The following is an 18,850-nucleotide window of genomic DNA, read 5'->3' as shown; positions in this document are numbered from 1 at the left end:
AACAGGTTAATATACAGGGAATACATTCACATTGTAAGATTGTTTTTGTAAGCAATTTCCATTAACGGTTAAACTCTAGGTAAGTCTATGCGGTAGTACCCTTGGTTTAGGAGCGTGGTCTCAACTCTGATCAAAATCTCCGGTTCTATGTGTCTTGCATAAAACCGTAGTCATATTAGAGTTTCAAGTATTAATTTAAAAGGTTAGATATTTTTAGCATTTTTGGACATAATCTTCAGATTTATACAAACTACAGCTTACCCATTGGTTATACTCAATATTTATTATTGTCATTGCACAAGATACAAGAAATGGGAAATATGAGAAAAATGAATTACTTACATATGGAACATCAGCACCAGGTATACTGGTAAATGCAAGAAAAGAAATGTGAAATAATTTTAACACCTTCACAAAAATCAGTGGAATCATCCAGGATCCAACACTTTGGGAAGATATATATACTTTTTAAATAACTGCTATATATTTATCCCAGTCTGATATATTACTAGTGTTGCAGCCAGAAAACATGGGCTTATGGTTGCCAGCTGAATTAAAATCGCCCTTGACTGCGTCATGTATGTTGTGTAATTAACCATAAGTTACCCAACATAGGTGTAAGTAACACTATGTCTTTATATTCATAGTAATAACAGCTTAATAAAAAATGGAAAATTATATTATTGCTGAATAAAACAAATCACTCAGTCTAATACGTTTGCATTGAAATGCAGGATCATTATACAATTACAAACAATAACCAGTTTAAAAACGAATGATAATTATATATTTATATACTTTTATAAGTTTATACAAATTTTGCGAAAATCAAATGACTTAACTCAACAACCTACGACTAAAAGTCAAAATGTTTAAAATCATGTCAACAAAATCAGGCCTGACCCTCAAGTTGGTCCAGGACTTGTTGGATTTTTGCTGTGTGGTCAAAGCTCATAGATCACCATCATCATTACTTTGCACTGTTGTTATTCCTTCTTTAATGAATGGATTATCCTAGACAGGATAAATAAAGTATTACAGAAAATGTTGAAGTTTGAACGTATTTATCCAGCGCTATGGCTCAGTTGTTACTAAGGTCCAATCTGAAATGTTTTTGCTCTTTTTCCGTAGCTAATACAATTTTACCAGTCCGCATTACAATAGGTTGTGTAAAATTGGTCGCCAAAGTTTCGCTAACTTATGTTTAATATTTTGGTGGCCACAAAAAGTCTGAGAAATCTAGATTTATAGTAAATCAAATTAAATACCGGAGATTTCTTGCCAGGATTGCTGGTAAGTTCTTTTTCCCATTTTCGTTCTTTCATCACTCGGCTGAAGCAATCGAACATATAATCCTCCTATAAATCATTAACAGTTAAATGTTTGCATATTTCTACCACAAAATATGCAAACATTAACCACAAACTCCTACACACACATGATGCAACTCACATAGGTTGTGAATATTTTCACCCATCGTGCTTTTTTCTCGCCACGTTGGTATTGGAAGCAAAAAGAGATCTTCTCGTCATCTTCCGTGCTCTTCCTCACCTCCCAATCCTTCATCTCTGACCACTCAAATTCGATAACTTGACTCTGAAGTTAAAAAATTGATTTTACATCACCCAAGAAAGTTAATGATTTTTCTGCTTTCAAATAATTTCACACAAAATTAATTTATAAATAATTTATTTCTATCTATTTTAGTAAAGGTAAACCCTCAAATCGAATAAACCTATTTACTTCACTTTCAAGCATTCCTTGTCTACTCATACTTTTATGCCTTTAATAATACATTTAACAAAACAATTACTTTAAATTTAAGAAAACATTTACCTAATATTAAAGACAAAATCACCATAAAAAAATTTTACCCATAATGAAAAAAAACAAACATTTTCCTTATTTTTAAACATTTTTTACCAAAAGCTACATGTTAATACGAAATCTAATATTTACTGAATTTTAACATAATAAGTTCTATACCTCCAATTCACCATCTTCAGTGCATGCAAATAATTTGAAAGCTTCATATGAGATATTCACTATCACATGACCTCGTTTTCGTGAATCACATGAGCAGTGGGGGAAGATGACACAACCGTATGTGGGCGAGTCATTTACTAGCTCGAGATACTGGAACAATTACGGTTAAAATAAACAACGTATATTGCTTAAAATAGGGCAGACACATTCAAAGTTATTTGAGTGATACATTATATTTATATCACTATTTTTGAGTTATAATAATAGATGAATTGCAAATTGATCATTTGGGGGTATTTTTATTGAAGGGAGACCAAAGAGCTGGTCTCTCCCTTGGTAGGTTCATAGTTAGCGTTAAGTGTTTTGTTCACTGTTTAGCCTATACATTGACTTATTGGTTCTTTCAACAGTTTTTGGTAAGCTGTTAAAACATTAGTAATCAGTTTATAATAAACAATCAAAGACTTTCAATTATGCTTTAAACTAAAAGTAACATCATTTTTTTGGCAAGTTCGCAGCACTATTATGTACTGTAAATCTATACCACTGCCAAACTGTAGGGATGTGCTGAAGTTGAAAAAGCTCGGGTTCGCCGAGCGCCGAGCTTCAACGAAAAGCTCGGCACGAGCCCGAGCACCTATGACGTCATCAAGGAGAAAGGCGTACGAGAATGCGTTCCTATTCAGTCGAAAAGCGCCGCTAATCAAAATAATACAGAACACGTGGTTTGCGGTTAAAGACGCGTCTCGCTTTTCATAATTCCTACTGTTGTAAAATGTAAAATTCATACAAAAAATATTTAATTAAAAAATTACTTATAACTGTTACAGCCAGTGGCATAACTAGCAAGTTTCTACGCATGTTCATCTTGGATAATGTAACGATTATTTACGTCAGAATAAACCTTTACGATCGTTACATCACAAACGAGATTGTTGGAAAACAATCGTGTTTTATTCGCTTCCATACGATCTGTAGTTTGTGTATAATTTTTGTTTCTGATGATTAGTTTAATGCAGGTAAATCGCGATTATGTGAATTTTAATTGGTGCAAATATAATAGCGAGGAGCGACGCTATCAGTAAATTGGAACCAACATAAATTGTAATATGATATTACAAAGTATCGTCCCGGTCGAGCTTGGACAGAAGCCAAAAAACATCGTTTGATGGCACCGCACGAGAACCAGAGTTTCATTACGTCATTTTTCACGAGAATAAATTCACAACGATTGCTTCGTTTGTTACGTGTGGAATGTATGCTACCGCATGCGTCTTCCTTTATTTCATACGCCGGCGCAGAGTGTAAAAATGTGACGCTGATACACAATGTTTTGATCTCGTGGTTGGTTGGGCTGCCAACTTGGGCAGTGGGCACATTCCTCCCGATTGTTATATTATAAAACGTCATAATTAATAGTTACGTTGCGATAGGACACGTGACGTAACAATTGAATGAAAAATTGTTCTAATTCCAAGCGAAGGAATGTTATATTGAATGCAACGCGTGTGTGTGCGTCTTAGCACTTTCTGGCTGCGTGCGTGTCTGCGGTAAAGGTGGCTTAGGGGTTGCAAAACCCTGTGGTTGCAAAACCGTGGTTGCAGCAATTTATATTATTTCATTATAAAAAAGTTTATGAGTTTTTGGCTTTTTATTTAAAATGTGATACGAAAACATTGGGCGCTCGTGTAATTCGACACCTGCTGTAATTCGATACGGGCAAATTCGCTGACGTTGCGATTCGTTACTTGCGAGAGAGCAAATTCACAACGAACGAAAAATAATTAAGGAGAAAGCTACGCTGACTAGTCTCGTTATCTCTTAGTAGCTTCACTTTTTTCATTTTTAATATTTTTCGCTCTCGCGTGCAACATTATAGCATAAGGCTCGGCGCTCGGCCCAGTTTTCAGCCGAGCGCCGAGCGTCAAAAAAGGAGACGCTCGGGCACGAGCTTTTGAGTTCGGGCTCGGCTCGGCACATCCCTACCAAACTGCCAAACTTATCTGTTTTGCTTGTTTTTATTTCGACACCATGGTGTTACGTTGCTCATACAATTATAAAGTTAAATACCAATAATCTTAATTTTAAAGCCTACAGCTTTTGAATGTATGTTTAAATATTGTCAGTTGAAGTGAAAGTAAATACTTACTTCAGAGTGTTTGTTCATTGATGACATCATAGCAAGTTGTGACGCAACACGTGATGTAACTTGGATTCGATTTTCCTTTACATCGTTTACAGCCTGTTTAATGATCATGTTAATAATCTATATGGGTGAGGTCCTACTGCACGCCAGAAGAACTTTGATTTAGAATCGATTTGGTCTAAGTATCGCTGTGTTAACAGTTTGGAGATATTAAGAGTGTACTCTCTTTGTGCAAGTCATATTTGTCACCACTCATTTAAGATATTAAACAATACACATACTGTCAATCATGCCCACGTAAAAATGAAACGCTGTGTTTACTTTCATTAAACCCACAGACATATATATATAGGTAGGTGGACCTTTACTGTTTAATAAAAAAAGTCAACAGTCCGTAATGGTATGGTACGAATATTCTCAGAAATGAATTAAGTTCCACTACATGAACTAGTTTTAGTAGTACAATAGTTATTTAGTATGTAGCATAATATGCAGTATGCTTGATAATGTATACAACTATACAGTGTGATTCAAATATTCAACCCACTTGATTGTACAGAAGTATTAAAAGTTCTTCATTCCTTGCAAGTAAGGCTTTTTCCTGAGCTTTGTTAAAAATCCACTTCCGAACAGCAAAGTGGGCTCTTTTGTGTTTGGATGAAGCCATCTTTGCATGTTTAGCAAGGCTCTCATCTGATCGCAAACGGCAATCTACACACATCGAACGTTTAAGTATGTCATATATTTAACATCAAAAAAAATATGGAGCATAGACGCCAAGTTTTTGCATCATTTATTGTTAACCTTGCAAAAGTAAACTAAATGCTCTTTTTTTCAGTTGATTGTCAGCTGTGTTTTATTAAACGTTTACATTGGAATATTCCTATTCGTATTTTGACATAACTACACTGAGACTGACTTACCAGCTGTTTCATACAGTATGACAAAGTTAGCATACGACAGATTTTTTTTACTTACAGAAATTTCTTTCTTTTCTCACAAATAAACAGAAAAAAGGCAGAAGGTTGTCAGGGAGATCCAATGAACCAACAACTTCCTGAAAGAATCGCAACAACATTCTATAAATACTTAATCCCACATACAGATTTTAAAACATAAACTGCCTATAGTGATTTAATGAGATTAGAACCAGATATACTATTCTATTATACACTCTTAATATTTAAACAACTTTATTAAATTACTTTAAAAAGTATCTATAGTATGCTATGAATTGCTACCATATATGAGTTTAGTGCCATACAACATGAAATGCCAAGTAACCTAGGAATTTGGCCACAGTTAGCCCATTACCAAAAAATCTATATTTCGATGTTAAATGTCACCTAAAATACACTACATGACTACAACATACTTTTAATGTTTCTTCAGTTGTGAGATGTTTTTTACACGACACAGAGCTTTGGTTTGGAAGATTTATATCAATATCATCAGATTTCTCTTTAACTTGTTCCGATATTCCATTTACTTTATTCTGAGACGTCTGGGGTTTTTCAATTTTTTCAAACTTCGGTTTCGTCACTGAAAATAAATTTAAAAAGTTAAATAATTTGGCTAAAAAAAATTACATATAATATATTCAGAATCTAGAAACTTGACTACAAACTGAGTAAAATTGTTTAGTTTTTGATGGTGATTGTTTGAACAAATGTTGGAAACGTTTACTTTAATATATATGGTGTAAAACAGTTTAAAATTTTATAATTTTTTTCTGCAAATTTTTAAATAGTATATATATAATATATAATATATATAGGTAATAGGTATAGTAAAAATAAATATCAAAATGATTTTACCTTCACCCAGTTCTTCATCTGCATTATAATCATGAGTTTCAGGTTCGTTGTTATCTGGCTCATTGTCAAAAGATTCAATCTTAAGGAAATCCATCACGATATCACATTCCTGTATCACTCGTCGCTTGAAAGCTGGTAAACATAAGCATAAAAATATAACATGGCACTAAACAGATGAAATGGGTCCTTTAAACATACTTCTGTAGTTCTGTGCTGTGGTTACTGTTATTAGATAATTGGCCCATTAAATTTGGTTTGGTTTAAAAGCACAGATAAGAGATAACCATTTGTGTGCAAAGATGAAATTTATCAAAAATCAATTCTTAAACTATTGTAATGTTTTTAATTATATATTAGACTTATTGTATTTTGAGTTATATGCTTCATTAAAACTTGTATGTTGTATTCTTATACAGCACACAGAAATATAAGTGGTAAGTAAAATCAGACTTATGGGATATTTAATGGCAATAGTATACGCAAATATAAAACATGAGAAGCCGCTTTCTATTCTATTGTATATATGTGAGGTCCAACTAATCAAACTTACTTTCTTGTATGAAAGTCTCCAACATTGACCTCCTTCTTTCAAGTTGTTGTTCTGATAGTTGAAACAACTTTTTGCTCGGAAATTTTGGGTAATCAAACTCAACAAAAATTTTCATCAGTTCCTCGTACATGAGAAGAAACTCACTGTATCGCCGCTTCATAACTAATTTGCCTTTTAGATGAATGCAATATACCTGTGAAATAAAACTTATAAACTTGTGTAGATATCAGTCTGTTTATGTATTTATTTACCACTTACAATAGGCCTACCATACATAATTTTTTTAAACCTGCATGGCCATAGGCGTAAAGTTGTACTAAACGTTAGGGTTGCAAAAACCAGAAAAAAAGGAAGTCCTCGCGCCGGTAGGCGCGAAAAAACAAACGGTTTGCAACCCTTTGTTTTCGGTTTGCAACCCTTTAAATATGTGCTTTGTAAAAGCTCATACAAACGTAAACGTATTCAGAATTACGTAGGGATGAGACAAATTAAAATTACGCGCGTTCGGCGAGTCCGTGTAATGAGAAACAGTCGAATCCGATTGCCTGGCGAGTGACGTCACAGTAGCTATGTCGCATGCGCCTTTCGTCAAGCCCGCACGAGTGTGTGGTTATCTTACAAACGAAGACCCGTCCGTCGGAAATAGTAGGTTTCCAGAACGAAATATCGCGGAAATAAACTGCCTAAATCGTTTCCAACACTGCTTTATATTTATATGCAATGTTTTCCTCAGGCAAGCAGCATATTTATTACGAAATAGTAGGGATTCACACGTGGATTCATTGCATCATAATAGCGATTGTTTGAACCTGGCAATTGATTACGACATAATAGCGATTCACACGTTGATTACTGACGTCACAATAGCGATTCACACGTGAATTATTTAGCAAACAGGAGTTTAAATACCAGTTGAATGCATTTGTGTCGTGAATGACGCATCGGTATTGACATATTTTAACGAACGTAAACGAAGTTTGTTCGCAGTAATAATGGCGTCTTCGTTTGGTCGAACGTAATTCCTTACGCATTATTAGTATTGAGAAAATCAAAGGGTTGCCAGGCAACCCTGCAACCCCGTAACTTTACGCCAGTGTGCATGGCATGTTTACAAGGTTAAAGGCTTAAAATTTAACCTGAAACTGACAAAAACCTAATTTCACTAATTGGACTAAAATCTGTTTTATAATATATATACCCTTTATATTGGTCATGCAATGATTTAGACTTGAGTACTTAACTTATCTTTATGGAACTAAATTCTACAACTTACAACAAATTTGCTTCCTTCCTCTTCTACATGTTCATATTCTGGAATATCAATCTCAATCCTTCGAATATCATCATAATCATAGAAGAAATCATCATCTGGATCAAGACGTTGCGCATCTTTTGCAGGAACAGATATCACAGTCATTCGAAGCTCATTTCCACCAGCTTTGATTAACTCAACCACTTGACGATGAGTGGAACCTTCCACACTCTCACCGTTGCTAAAATAATATATTTTTAATGCACAAAAGAGTGACAAGACACTCTGTTACATTGAATGTGGCATGTAACATGTTAAATTGGGTGACATTTGTAATTTATTTTTTGTAAAGACACACTTTGTAAAAATGCTTAAAATTAAAAAGATAGTGATCCAATTAAAGCATATCAATACTTACACTTCTAAAATCCGGTCACCAGGCCTTACACCTGCCATTTCTGCAGATCCATTCTCTAATATAGCACTCACATGTTGTAGAGGTGCATATAGCACGCCATTGATGCTTTTCAGTTGGCCTAAATGCACATTGCAAGTAAAAGACACTATTGCTAGTAAATTAAAAAGAAGTATATATACAGCGTTCAATAATGTAACATTTCATCATCCAGTGGCTGGCAATGACAGTCGTTATCAAAGGCGAGTTCTGTTTCTTCATATCTCACTTTGTGGGTGATATTTAAAGAAATATATATTTTTTATTCTAATGCACTCTCACACAGCAGGGGCCTCAAAGCTGTAATCTCTGGTCTTGAGGCGATAACTAATGTCGTGACGCCTGATTGCAAATATAGTGAAGCTATTAATCTTTTCCAACAAGCTTAGAAGCAACAGTCAGTTTATATATTGCATAGATGGTGGGTATAGTAGCCATTAGGCCATAGTACATTACATACCTCCTTCACTAACTTGTCCTCTCACATTAAAACCAAACCCAGTGTCGGTTTTCTTAATGGTTACTTTCCGGGGGCCTTTGTATATATCCTCTCGACGTTTACTGTAATAAAAATAAAAATTATATATGGACAAAAGGCTTAAAAGTCACAAAGGTGTAACGCTAATCAAGAGTCATATACATATTGGGCAGTATAATATATATATATATATATATTATAGATAGATTAATACACAATTTATTGAGACATAAATATAATGACCATACTGTAACAAATTGTATTCTACTTTAAGAAATGTGAATAACTAAAAAAACTTGGATATTACTTAAAACCTCACCGATTATTGCCAGACATTGTCTTTATCTGTTTGAATACTGTCTCTATAATAAATCAGTTATGACGACAAGTAATCAACAATTTACAAACATAAGTCATTTAAGTCTGAAATTTTTATTAAACTTTAAAGATATTATAACTTAATAAATTACAAAACCGATCTAAAAAAATACATTCTATTACGTATTGGCAAAAATAGTTATATTATGTCTATGAAAATAATACCAGTGTTGCCCGCTAAATAAATAAACGCAAATGTTATGACAGAGATACATAAATTATAACCGCTTGGTTGTGTTTAAAACGTATTTATTAAGACAATTAGGTTATGCATAGGGCTTTGATCATGTGGTTTTTTAGTTCGATGCACCTGTGTTTTGTTTGAATACAAACTCCTATTAAACGGTAGTTTACTTAAATGGGAATTCCCCTAATCCAGAATAATCTTTTTTGTACATCATGCTCGTCATTTTAAAGGCAAGACTAATTAGGGGTATGAGGTTTTTATAGGTTTATCACAGCCAATTTCATTTAGTTGTATATTGTTTTACCACAGTCAGTAAGTTATTTAATATTGCAATACTAATATTACATTATTGTACATACAATGTTTGCCTGTAATTATATTGTAATATGAGTCCTTGGTTTTTTAAGAATGATGATTACTTTTTTGCGGGTTTAACTTAGGACTGAAATTATCATTCTTTGAAATACAAATACTATATTGGGCTTTGCTTATTTTTGTTTAGACTGTTGATTTTTATAAACAGCAGAAACTGTGGTGTTTTGTAAAATACTGGCTTTGTTTTGTCTGATCTTTCACTGGGTATGTCAAACTCACGAGTCGTTGTCGATGATGACACAGGGTTTGAAGAAAAGCAAAGAACAGCGTGCTGGAGGGTGCGATCAGAATTAAAGAAATGTATTTTGGAAAGTGACTGCGTCGTCAAACACAACCGAAGCATTAAAGATTGCTTTTCCCCTTCTGCAGAAGACGTACCAGATCAATGTCGTAACCTCAGATATACTTACATGCAATGCAGGCGCTCAGTTTTGGATATGAGAACACGATTTCGGGGAAGGAAAGGTGATATTGGTTGACAAACTTTATTGAAAATAATCGAATATAAAATTGGGTACACCATATTTCTGTTCTCAAATATCACAATAAACTTCAAGACTTTTTGTTGGTTTTACTTTATTGCACTTTCACACTAAAACAAGCCATCTTGTGCATAAATGGGCGAACAATAGCATGAGTTAAAATATGGGAGGACTATAAAATAGTGAATTATTTTCCTATTTTAACATAATTTCACCAAAAACACATTAACCCCCTCAAATAATCCATGAACAACCTTTACAAACAGCATTATAAATATCCAGAAAACATCTCAAAAGTAATCATAAAAACAATTTCTAAATTTAATATAAACCCAGTTCATTTTTCATCACTGTGCTTCACCAATCCTTTATCAATAAGATCAGGGATTTCCACGGCAAGCCAAGGTCCAAGCTGAAATAAACAATAATCAAATTTATCTGAACAACTTTGTAACGTAACCCATAGTGGTGTTTTGCACAATTTAACTAAATCAGTCAATTTAAGTAGCTTGTGTGCCACCTAAGAGACCTTCATACTTGGCATTTATGGTGGGGATACGGTAGTACCATGTTCTACATTTATTACCCTATGATAAGAAGCAGTGTCATAGAGTAGGGGTGTGCAACCTGCGGCCCGCGAAACTAGCTACATATTTTGCTTTGAATTTATTCGGTGTGACAATAAATTTATATACATAGCATTTTTTTTCGGAAATTTATGCGCCCTAGCTTTATATTTCTGCAAGGAGATAACCACCATTAAAATAAATCATAAGATCAAAGACAAAAATACACTATTATTGGTCCATGCAAGTCTATGTTAAATTAACGTTCGCCCCACGGGTATACTCAGTAATTTATACTTGGCCCTCATGTGACAAAGGTTGCACACCCCTGCCATAGAGTGTAAAATGTCAAAAGACATTTATGTTAAACCCAGAAACAACTTGGGACTCAACTTGAGTCACCCAATTATCATACAGCTCTTAAATGCTGACAGTGATCAGTTCCAATTTTAATGTGAACCTGTTTCCTACATTTGTCTGTTCAAATACGACATATCTCTCATATCCCCTACTAAATGGTAAATATAACAATATACACAGTACAATATTTTTCAAACATACATACCCCTAAAGCCATGGCGTGTGCGATTCCAAATTTTGGAACATTTCTTGCCCACAGTGGTTTGAAATGGTCAGTTAAACATATTTTTCCACCCCTGTACATTTTCGCCGTTTTTCCATCAAGTTGAGGTAATGCAATTTCAGGTGCAGTGGTTGGGTAGGTAATAGGGATCTAAAATAATAAGATACTGCTTGTGATGTTCTAATCTTTAAGGTAAACAATAAAAGAGGTAGCTAGTTCCTTTGTAATATGATTACTGAAGATAATTCTTTTTCTTTCAAGTTGGTTTTGAAATATAAAGTAAAATTCTTGTTTTTGGTTTTGAAATATAAAGCAAAAATTCTGATAATATCTGACATTCTAAAAATTATTCAGAAAATATGAAATATATATATATATATACCAAGAAAAGATATATATATTATATATATACCCAGAATATCATCAGAATTTTAATATATATATATATATATATATATATATATATATATATATATATATATATATAATATACCCAGAAAAGATAAAAACTTACATCAAATTCAATTTCAAATTCATATTTTTTTAAATCTTTGATAAACCAACATTTCCCAAACCACTTTGTACCATCCTTATTCGATTCAAGTCGAAACCAATCGTTGTCGTTTTCTTTGTTATTTTTTACGTACTGTAAGAAACATCATGGATTAAAACTTAGTTTTAAAATATTATGAGCCGTAACCAAGTAGGCTACTGCATTTTACATTATGGTAAAAAGTCATTGTCAGAGAAAAATGGAACAAAAGTTTTGAAGGCGATTTAATTGAAGCTATTATTCGAAAATGTTAAAATAGTAAAAAGATGGATGATTTTGTTTACATAATTATAAACTGACACCCATTTAGTTGAGGTAATCTGAAAGTCGATAAGCCATAAGACGAATGCACAATGAATGATAACAAATCTAATTCAAAAACATTCATTTTTGTTCTAAATACCATGTAACGATATTAAGTAAAAAAATTATTACTTTATTTTTATTATTAATTTATTTCTTTACTTTCTGTGAAACAAAATTTCTAATACTAAAAACAGTTCTAATATTCGTACATTACCAAAGAGTCAACAGGCCATAACATGTAACACTTGGTAAATTGCTGAAAAAATGAAAATACTGAACTGTTATTAATGAAAGATATTCTTCTTTGAGTCGCTTAACCCATTCCTCTTTATCACGTGGTCCACATTTTATTGTAAGAAGTGGAATATTTGATAACGTCTTCTTTGTCGCTGCATCTACCATCCTTCTGAAACTTTGTTACTACACTTGTATGCAAAGCAATTTAACACAGGTAAATAGAACAAAACACTTCAATTGTATATACTTGTTTTAATATATTAATAATTAATATGATTTCGTTTTTAAACGTAGTGGTACACTGTATATTATATTTGGGATTATTAAATAACAACATATAAATTACCGAATCCGAATCTATCAAAAAAGCACAGTCCGCTTACTATTTTACGTTCCCTACCGGCTACCGAATAGTCCGTATGGAGAAATGCTCTTTAATATAGAAAGCATATATGCCCGAAATTTGGCTTGTAGTGTTGCGCATTACAATTCTTCAGCTTTTCAACACTTTTAAACCGCTTTGGTTTAAGTCTGTCTTTGGTAAAAATTTCTGTAGATAAATTTTCACAAAACGCCTAAAATTGTTACACTTCCATGTAATCGACTATATGTGTAGAGTGTAGTAAGTTCTAGCTTTTATTTTAAAGACCAACAAAGCACTACCTGGAAACACTGCACATGTGTGACAACTTTTTCTGCAATTTTGCATTACTGTTGGTTGGTATACGGATTCTATATTCTATATAAACGGTATTTGTTTGAAAATTAAAGATGGATCCACAAGAAGCACAGAAGTTGGCTGCCGAGCTCGAGGTAGAAATGATGGCAGACATGTACAACAGGTTAGTTTTGCGTTTCTCTATTGTCCATAATATACTTGTAACTTCTCCAATTGTTGTGATTCTGTAACAACTTTATAACACACTCTGTGCGTATAGAATCTAGCATGTTAGTTAAAACTGGTTTATTTCTAAAGGTATTGTCACAAAACCAATACCGTTTGATATGTTGAATGTGTCTGTATGTATTTGGGGGTCCCTTTAATCCAGACTGCAGAGTATGGCAGGTGCACACGCGATTTTTTACAGAATTTTGGTGATGCACGCCACAATTTGTCCCATTCACGCCAATTAATTAAACAAAGAAAAAATACGTATTAAATTCAGTAAGGTTTCCTAACGTGGCTTGAAAATGTCCATGCTTTGCACGCAGATTTTTATTAATAGCACGCGCCAACGAAAAATAACCGTCTTGCACGAGCGAGATCTCGTCAGGAACTGCCATACTCTGCAGACTGGCCTTTAACTAGTGCATGTCCGCTATTTCAACAATATTCACTATGTCGGCTATTCATTACATAGTGGACATAGAGGACATGTACTAATAAAAGGGACCGTGTATTTGGACATAAAAAGCTTATCTTTAAATTATACAAATGGACCAAATGGTTGCATTTTAGGATGACAAGCAGTTGTCATAAAAAGTGTATCAGCACAAGGTATGACACTGGGGATTTGGAAAAGGGGGAAGCTGTTTGTATAGATCGATGTGTAGCTAAATATTTGGACATCCATGAACAAATTGGGAAAAAGTTGACCGAAATGTCTCAAACTGATGAAGAAGCAATGAGCAAAATGTCACAAAAACCTGGTATTCCTGCAAATGTTTTGCAAAGATGAAACATATATTAAGCTTTCAGTTTATGTAAACTTGCAAAAAATACTTCTGTTTTGTTGCAAAAAATCCAAAAAACACTTCTGCAACAACCATAATGCTAATTGCAATTTTATTAAGAAGATAAAACACATTGGAAATTTACTGCTCGTCTACAAAACAGTTTTTGAATAAAGTTTGTTTTCAGTACAAACTTACTTAAATATAAATTTACAGATGTTTAGTTTTGATATTAAAACATTCTAGACTAGAAAGAACCAAAATATTCTACTTCTATAAAGTAATTTAGAAAATACATTGGCAAAGTTTACGGTAGTTTGGTATCACGAAACTGTAAGAATAAAGAATGTAATATTGCAGTATATTATGCTAATGAGGTTTTTTGCAACAATGATAAAAGTAGCTATTTGTTATCAACTACTTTAAATTTAAAAAAAACCTTTTCATTATAAATTTGACCCTAAAATGGTCCAATTAAACAAATTTTGATTCTATTTAATATTTGCTACAGACCGGCGGAGTTTAAAAAGAAACGTTATAAAAACACAATTTGTCTTAATAAAGTTTGTTGTTGCTACTATAGTTAGTCAGTTGGTATGCATCAAATGGTTGTCATGGCAAGGGCATGTGACCGAGGTAGTCCCAATAAGTTGTCCCAATATTTATTTCTTTGAACTCATTCCATCCAACACATAATCCTGCATTCCAAACATAGTAGAATATGCAAGGTAAATCAATTTGAGCCATAGTAGCTTATTTGTATTGCACTGTGGACACATTTTATGGTGCAATCACAATCACGCCCCCCAAAAAGTTTTTTTTCTAAAAAGTGATTAAATTTTCAAAAGTGCAAACTATTAAAACGCCTAATTAAAGGTATAAATTGGTTTCACACAAAAAAAACTTGTCACGCACTGTTTGTATTTTAATATTAGTTGGTTCAGTTTCAGGATAAACGTAACACAGTTATGTTATTGCTGCATACAAAACTTCTACCGCCTTTGTTTAGTTCTGAACTATGTGTAACTTGTTTGAGTAATAATAATGCAACAGCACTGCAACTCTAAAATTGCAACTATGTAATAACTTTACTACAAACCACTAAACCAAAGTTGAATAAGGTTAAAGTTGTATTGTGCAATGTTTTTGTATTTAGTTTAAAGTTTGATATATTTAACAGCACACAATGTAAACTGTAAAGCTGTTTAGTTTTAACCTTCAACACTTTCCATACTTAATAATCCAATACTAGTGATTTCTGTTTTCCCATTGTTCCAATATGATGTCCTAATAGATTAAAAAAGGAAATACAATTACTATATAAACGTTTATAAACTGCAACAAATCTTATTTCTTTTTTCAAAGTTCATGTTTCTGTTGATACGATCCTTCCTTTTTCATCTGACAACCAGTGGTGGAGTTTACTGGACTTATAGGTTTAATTCCTGCTCTTAAACATAACATTCTGTGCTTTTCTGATCTGTGTTTCTCCTTTAAGACCCTCTGTCTATACTGTTGCATTTATTTTCATGTTATTTTAGTAACCATATATTCAACCTGAATCTTACAGATAAGTGAATCTAACTTACCTGCTGGTGCAACTGAAGTTGCATTTTCCTTCCAATTCCCTGCAAATCATTTATTGTTTTTTCTTTCAATCGAATTTGAAGGATTTTTTCTTCCAATTTTTCCTCTAGCCTGCTGCAATTTTCACACTGCAAGCAAATGAACTGTTAACATAGTGTCTAATTAAAAGCAATTGATACCAAACTTGTTTGGGTTTTAGTTGGAAGTGTTTAAGTTTGTGCTGAAGTTCCTTTGCCTCCTGAGATTGCTTGATCAGATCTCGTTTCAACTCTTCCAGCTGTTGTTGTCTCTCCCTTAATGAAAATAGATTATTAATATTTTTAGGTCAAATTTATTTATGACTAAATTGTTTGTTTGTTTTTTTGTTGAAAACAGAAATCTAAATTTCTACACACACGTTTTTAGAAATATATATAGTGTTGGACTGTTGGTGCCAGTTTATATATATATATGATAATTTTTTTGTCAATTTTTTTTATATATTCACTCCTAATAAATTTAAGGTTTTAACTTGTTAACATGTCACAATTTAAAATTTCAAGTATTTAGTATATAAACATTATATACAGATATATAATACATTTATTTTTACATTACATTGAATTTTTTCCAAGACTTTCAGCCATTCGTTTTTTGAGTATGCCAAACTTAACATCTTTTTCTTCGAGCTCTTTGTCTTTTTCCTCTGCCAGGTCTTTTAGTTTCTTTTCATACTGTACAAAGATATTATAACCTATGTATATGATTAATGATTATACCTTTTTTTTTTAATGTCAGCAATATTGTTAGCATACATAGTTTTAAATTTTATATAGAGAACAAACACCTCTTCAATAATCTTTTTCAATTTTGCTTCAAAATCCAAAGTTGCATTTTTAAGTTGTTTTGTTGCTTCTAATTCAGCAGCTTTGCTTTCATTTAATTCAAGTTTTGCTTTATTTGTTTCCCCTTCCATCTGTAGCAAGCTTTCCTCATGCTGTTTATCCTATAATTTGATCAAAGGAATTGCCGTATTGGCAGTGTATGAATGAATGTTACATGTTTATTCTCATGTAGTGGGCACTTGCTCTGTGTTAGGTGTTATACTTAATACACAATGCTTTAGCTTATGAATTTGCTTGTATTTAGCTTTGTGGAAATGTAATTTTCTTGTATGGCAATTTATACAACCTTTTAGTGACAATTACTTAAGCAAAATGCAAAAACACAAATGGAAAATGTTCACAATGGCGGTTCCGAGTAAAAACACCAAACGTTTCTAAAAACATGTAAAACTGATTCACAAAACATTTTAGTTTTATATTATTTCAACTTACTTTCATTAGTACAGTTTCTTGCAGCTGATTGTAAGATTCATTTTTCTGTTTAATTTCTTGTTTTAATTGCAATATTTGATTTTGTAGTGATGCGATTTGATCTCGTAGCTTTCTTTCTTTTTCCTAATCATACATTGGGATATTTGTTTTGATTTTCTATGAGGTATAGTAATTTAAATTGGTTTCAAAATTATCAGGACATATTGATAAAATTAAAATATTGTACATTTTCCACTCTATTCTATATATGACTATTAGTGGTTCCTATGGCCAGGCTTCCTGAATGATTTATGCCAGAGTTGATGTATGGGTACTCATACTATAACTACTAACTAGTGTACCTATTATTAGAATAGAATAGTGTACCTATTAAATATTCTTATTAAAAAATGATTTTTCTTAATTCTTTACAATTGCTACAATTTTAAATTAAACTTTTGAGCGGTAGGGACCTTGTCTAATATTTTGGTTGAGCATTTCTTCACAAACCTTACAAATCCTGCTGCAAAAATACCTGACTGACTTTCCTTACTCCTACTTCTGACTTCACTTTCACTACACGATGAGTTGATATCTGATTACATGACCATGCAATATTATATGTGAAATATGAATTTCTATTTTAAACATTATGTAGGGCAGATACCTTATACCCAGCCTTGGAAAAAATGACTTAAATCTTATGCGTAGTAAGATTTAATGCATGAAGTTTTGTGCTGCTTTATAAAAATGTCACCACATAGGCCATTGGTTATCAATAGTATAAAACGTTAATAAAGAAGTGCAAAAATTAGCAAAATTTAAACAGATTGATTAAAAATTGTTCTTCACCCAAGAGTAAAACTTTACACAATTACTGCAATGAATTTGAATTTTAAACCTTTTACTCTGTTAATGCAATTTTATCCTAAAGATATACAATAGATGTTTATTGCATTTGAAACCTGATATTCTCGTTCTTTCGCAAAGTCTCTGTTTGGTTGTGTATTTGTTACGTCAGTTTCACTTTTTCTTATCTGGTTGATGTGCAGGGCTGGATCATTTCTACTAAATATAAATTTTTAGTTATTTTGCAGTTTATGCAATTACCAAAAGTTGTGTTTTATTGCCAGCAATATTTCTAATAGAATAGCATTTTGTTTTAAGTATGTAGACTTTTGTCATGGTAATATTAATATTTTATAAAATTTAAACATAAAAGAGGTATTGCATGCTATGGAAAACTGATTTGTTGCCTTGGTAATGTTTTATGTATTTACTGAACGATTCGTGTGAGTAAAATAGTAGGTTACCATGGCCATCATATTTTATTCAATTAGCCTGTACAAATATACTGATGTAAGATTGTGTTGATATTTTTACAGGTATAGAAATAAACTGGTATACAAACTTACTTATGTGTGACTAAGCCTGGGTTACCCTGAACCAAACGCATCGCACCTAAAGGTCGCACTCCGCTACTTTTTGCTCGGGAAGTGCGAGGCGTTCTTGACATACTGCAGTTTGGGTATGTTGATTTATTGGCGAACTCCGCTAGTTTTCATTAAGAATACGTTGAATATCAAATATAGTACCAGTTGCAAGTGTATGAGTTTCCAAATTACGACGATAAAGAGTAAATTATGAACAGATTTACAATTTCATGCATTGTCTAAAATCTTGTTTATGAAATTACTGATGCGTATCTGGCGTACCTACCTACGCGTAATAGAGATCGAAAGCGTTTTTATTGAATGGGTCTGTTCCTTTAAAAAAGAAATGAACACTGTAACTACTACACGTTTGATGCGGCAAATAAAGTTTTTAATACTATAAACAATATGAAAAATATTCTTATTTAATATAAACAATGCGTCCATTGGCATCACTGCATACTAACAAGAATTCGAGGTCTACTGTTAAGAGCACAGAAATAAAAAAGAA

At 32.6% G+C, this 18,850-nt stretch overlaps 4 protein-coding genes across 12 annotated transcripts; 1 reads left to right on the top strand and 3 right to left on the bottom strand.

The window, feature by feature from the left end:
* Positions 1-264: 264 nt before the first annotated feature.
* Positions 265-9,156, bottom strand: LOC149736374 (sorting nexin-27-like). Its single transcript, XM_089876804.1, has 14 exons — positions 9,003-9,156; positions 8,666-8,766; positions 8,170-8,287; positions 7,773-7,992; positions 6,500-6,692; positions 5,950-6,081; positions 5,508-5,674; positions 5,111-5,189; positions 4,680-4,843; positions 4,136-4,228; positions 1,987-2,136; positions 1,453-1,596; positions 1,269-1,358; positions 265-1,014 (listed from the first exon to the last, which is right to left on the bottom strand). The coding sequence occupies exons 1-14, from the start codon at positions 9,017-9,019 to the stop codon at positions 952-954; spliced, it is 1,731 nt and encodes a 576-aa protein (XP_089732930.1). The 5' UTR covers positions 9,020-9,156; the 3' UTR covers positions 265-951.
* Positions 9,157-10,182: 1,026 nt separating this feature from the next.
* LOC149736373 (ubiquitin-fold modifier-conjugating enzyme 1-like) lies at positions 10,183-12,670 on the bottom strand. Of its 2 annotated transcripts, none has more exons than XM_089876831.1 (4): positions 12,393-12,630; positions 11,769-11,900; positions 11,237-11,404; positions 10,183-10,517 (listed from the first exon to the last, which is right to left on the bottom strand). In XM_089876831.1, the coding sequence occupies exons 1-4, from the start codon at positions 12,513-12,515 to the stop codon at positions 10,443-10,445; spliced, it is 498 nt and encodes a 165-aa protein (XP_089732957.1). In that variant the 5' UTR covers positions 12,516-12,630; the 3' UTR covers positions 10,183-10,442. The 2 variants fall into 2 exon arrangements, with proteins under 2 accessions (XP_089732957.1, XP_089732956.1); XM_089876830.1 differs by lacking the exon at positions 10,183-10,517 and adding an exon at positions 10,591-10,692 and having other exon boundaries at positions 12,393-12,670.
* Positions 12,671-12,997: 327 nt separating this feature from the next.
* LOC149736372 (mitochondrial import inner membrane translocase subunit Tim10-like) lies at positions 12,998-14,386 on the top strand. The gene is made up of 2 exons (XM_089876835.1): positions 12,998-13,192; positions 13,810-14,386. The coding sequence occupies exons 1-2, from the start codon at positions 13,122-13,124 to the stop codon at positions 14,027-14,029; spliced, it is 291 nt and encodes a 96-aa protein (XP_089732961.1). The 5' UTR covers positions 12,998-13,121; the 3' UTR covers positions 14,030-14,386.
* LOC149736371 (uncharacterized) lies at positions 14,120-18,749 on the bottom strand. 8 transcript variants are annotated; one of them, XM_089876815.1, is made up of 10 exons: positions 18,322-18,719; positions 17,872-17,974; positions 17,442-17,501; positions 16,928-17,050; positions 16,438-16,596; positions 16,209-16,324; positions 15,796-15,904; positions 15,614-15,739; positions 15,259-15,311; positions 14,120-14,722 (listed from the first exon to the last, which is right to left on the bottom strand). In XM_089876815.1, the coding sequence occupies exons 1-9, from the start codon at positions 18,420-18,422 to the stop codon at positions 15,273-15,275; spliced, it is 936 nt and encodes a 311-aa protein (XP_089732941.1). In that variant the 5' UTR covers positions 18,423-18,719; the 3' UTR covers positions 14,120-14,722; positions 15,259-15,272. The 8 variants fall into 8 exon arrangements, with proteins under 8 accessions (XP_089732941.1, XP_089732940.1, XP_089732942.1 ...); XM_089876814.1 differs by lacking the exon at positions 15,259-15,311 and having other exon boundaries at positions 14,120-14,846; positions 18,322-18,721; XM_089876816.1 differs by lacking the exon at positions 15,259-15,311 and having other exon boundaries at positions 18,322-18,694.
* Positions 18,750-18,850: the final 101 nt, after the last annotated feature.

This window comes from Ciona robusta, chromosome 4 (assembly GCF_009617815.1).
Source record: "Ciona robusta chromosome 4, ASM961781v2".
Lineage (NCBI taxonomy): Eukaryota > Metazoa > Chordata > Ascidiacea > Phlebobranchia > Cionidae > Ciona > Ciona robusta.
This window is presented reverse-complemented; position numbering and strand designations above follow the sequence as displayed.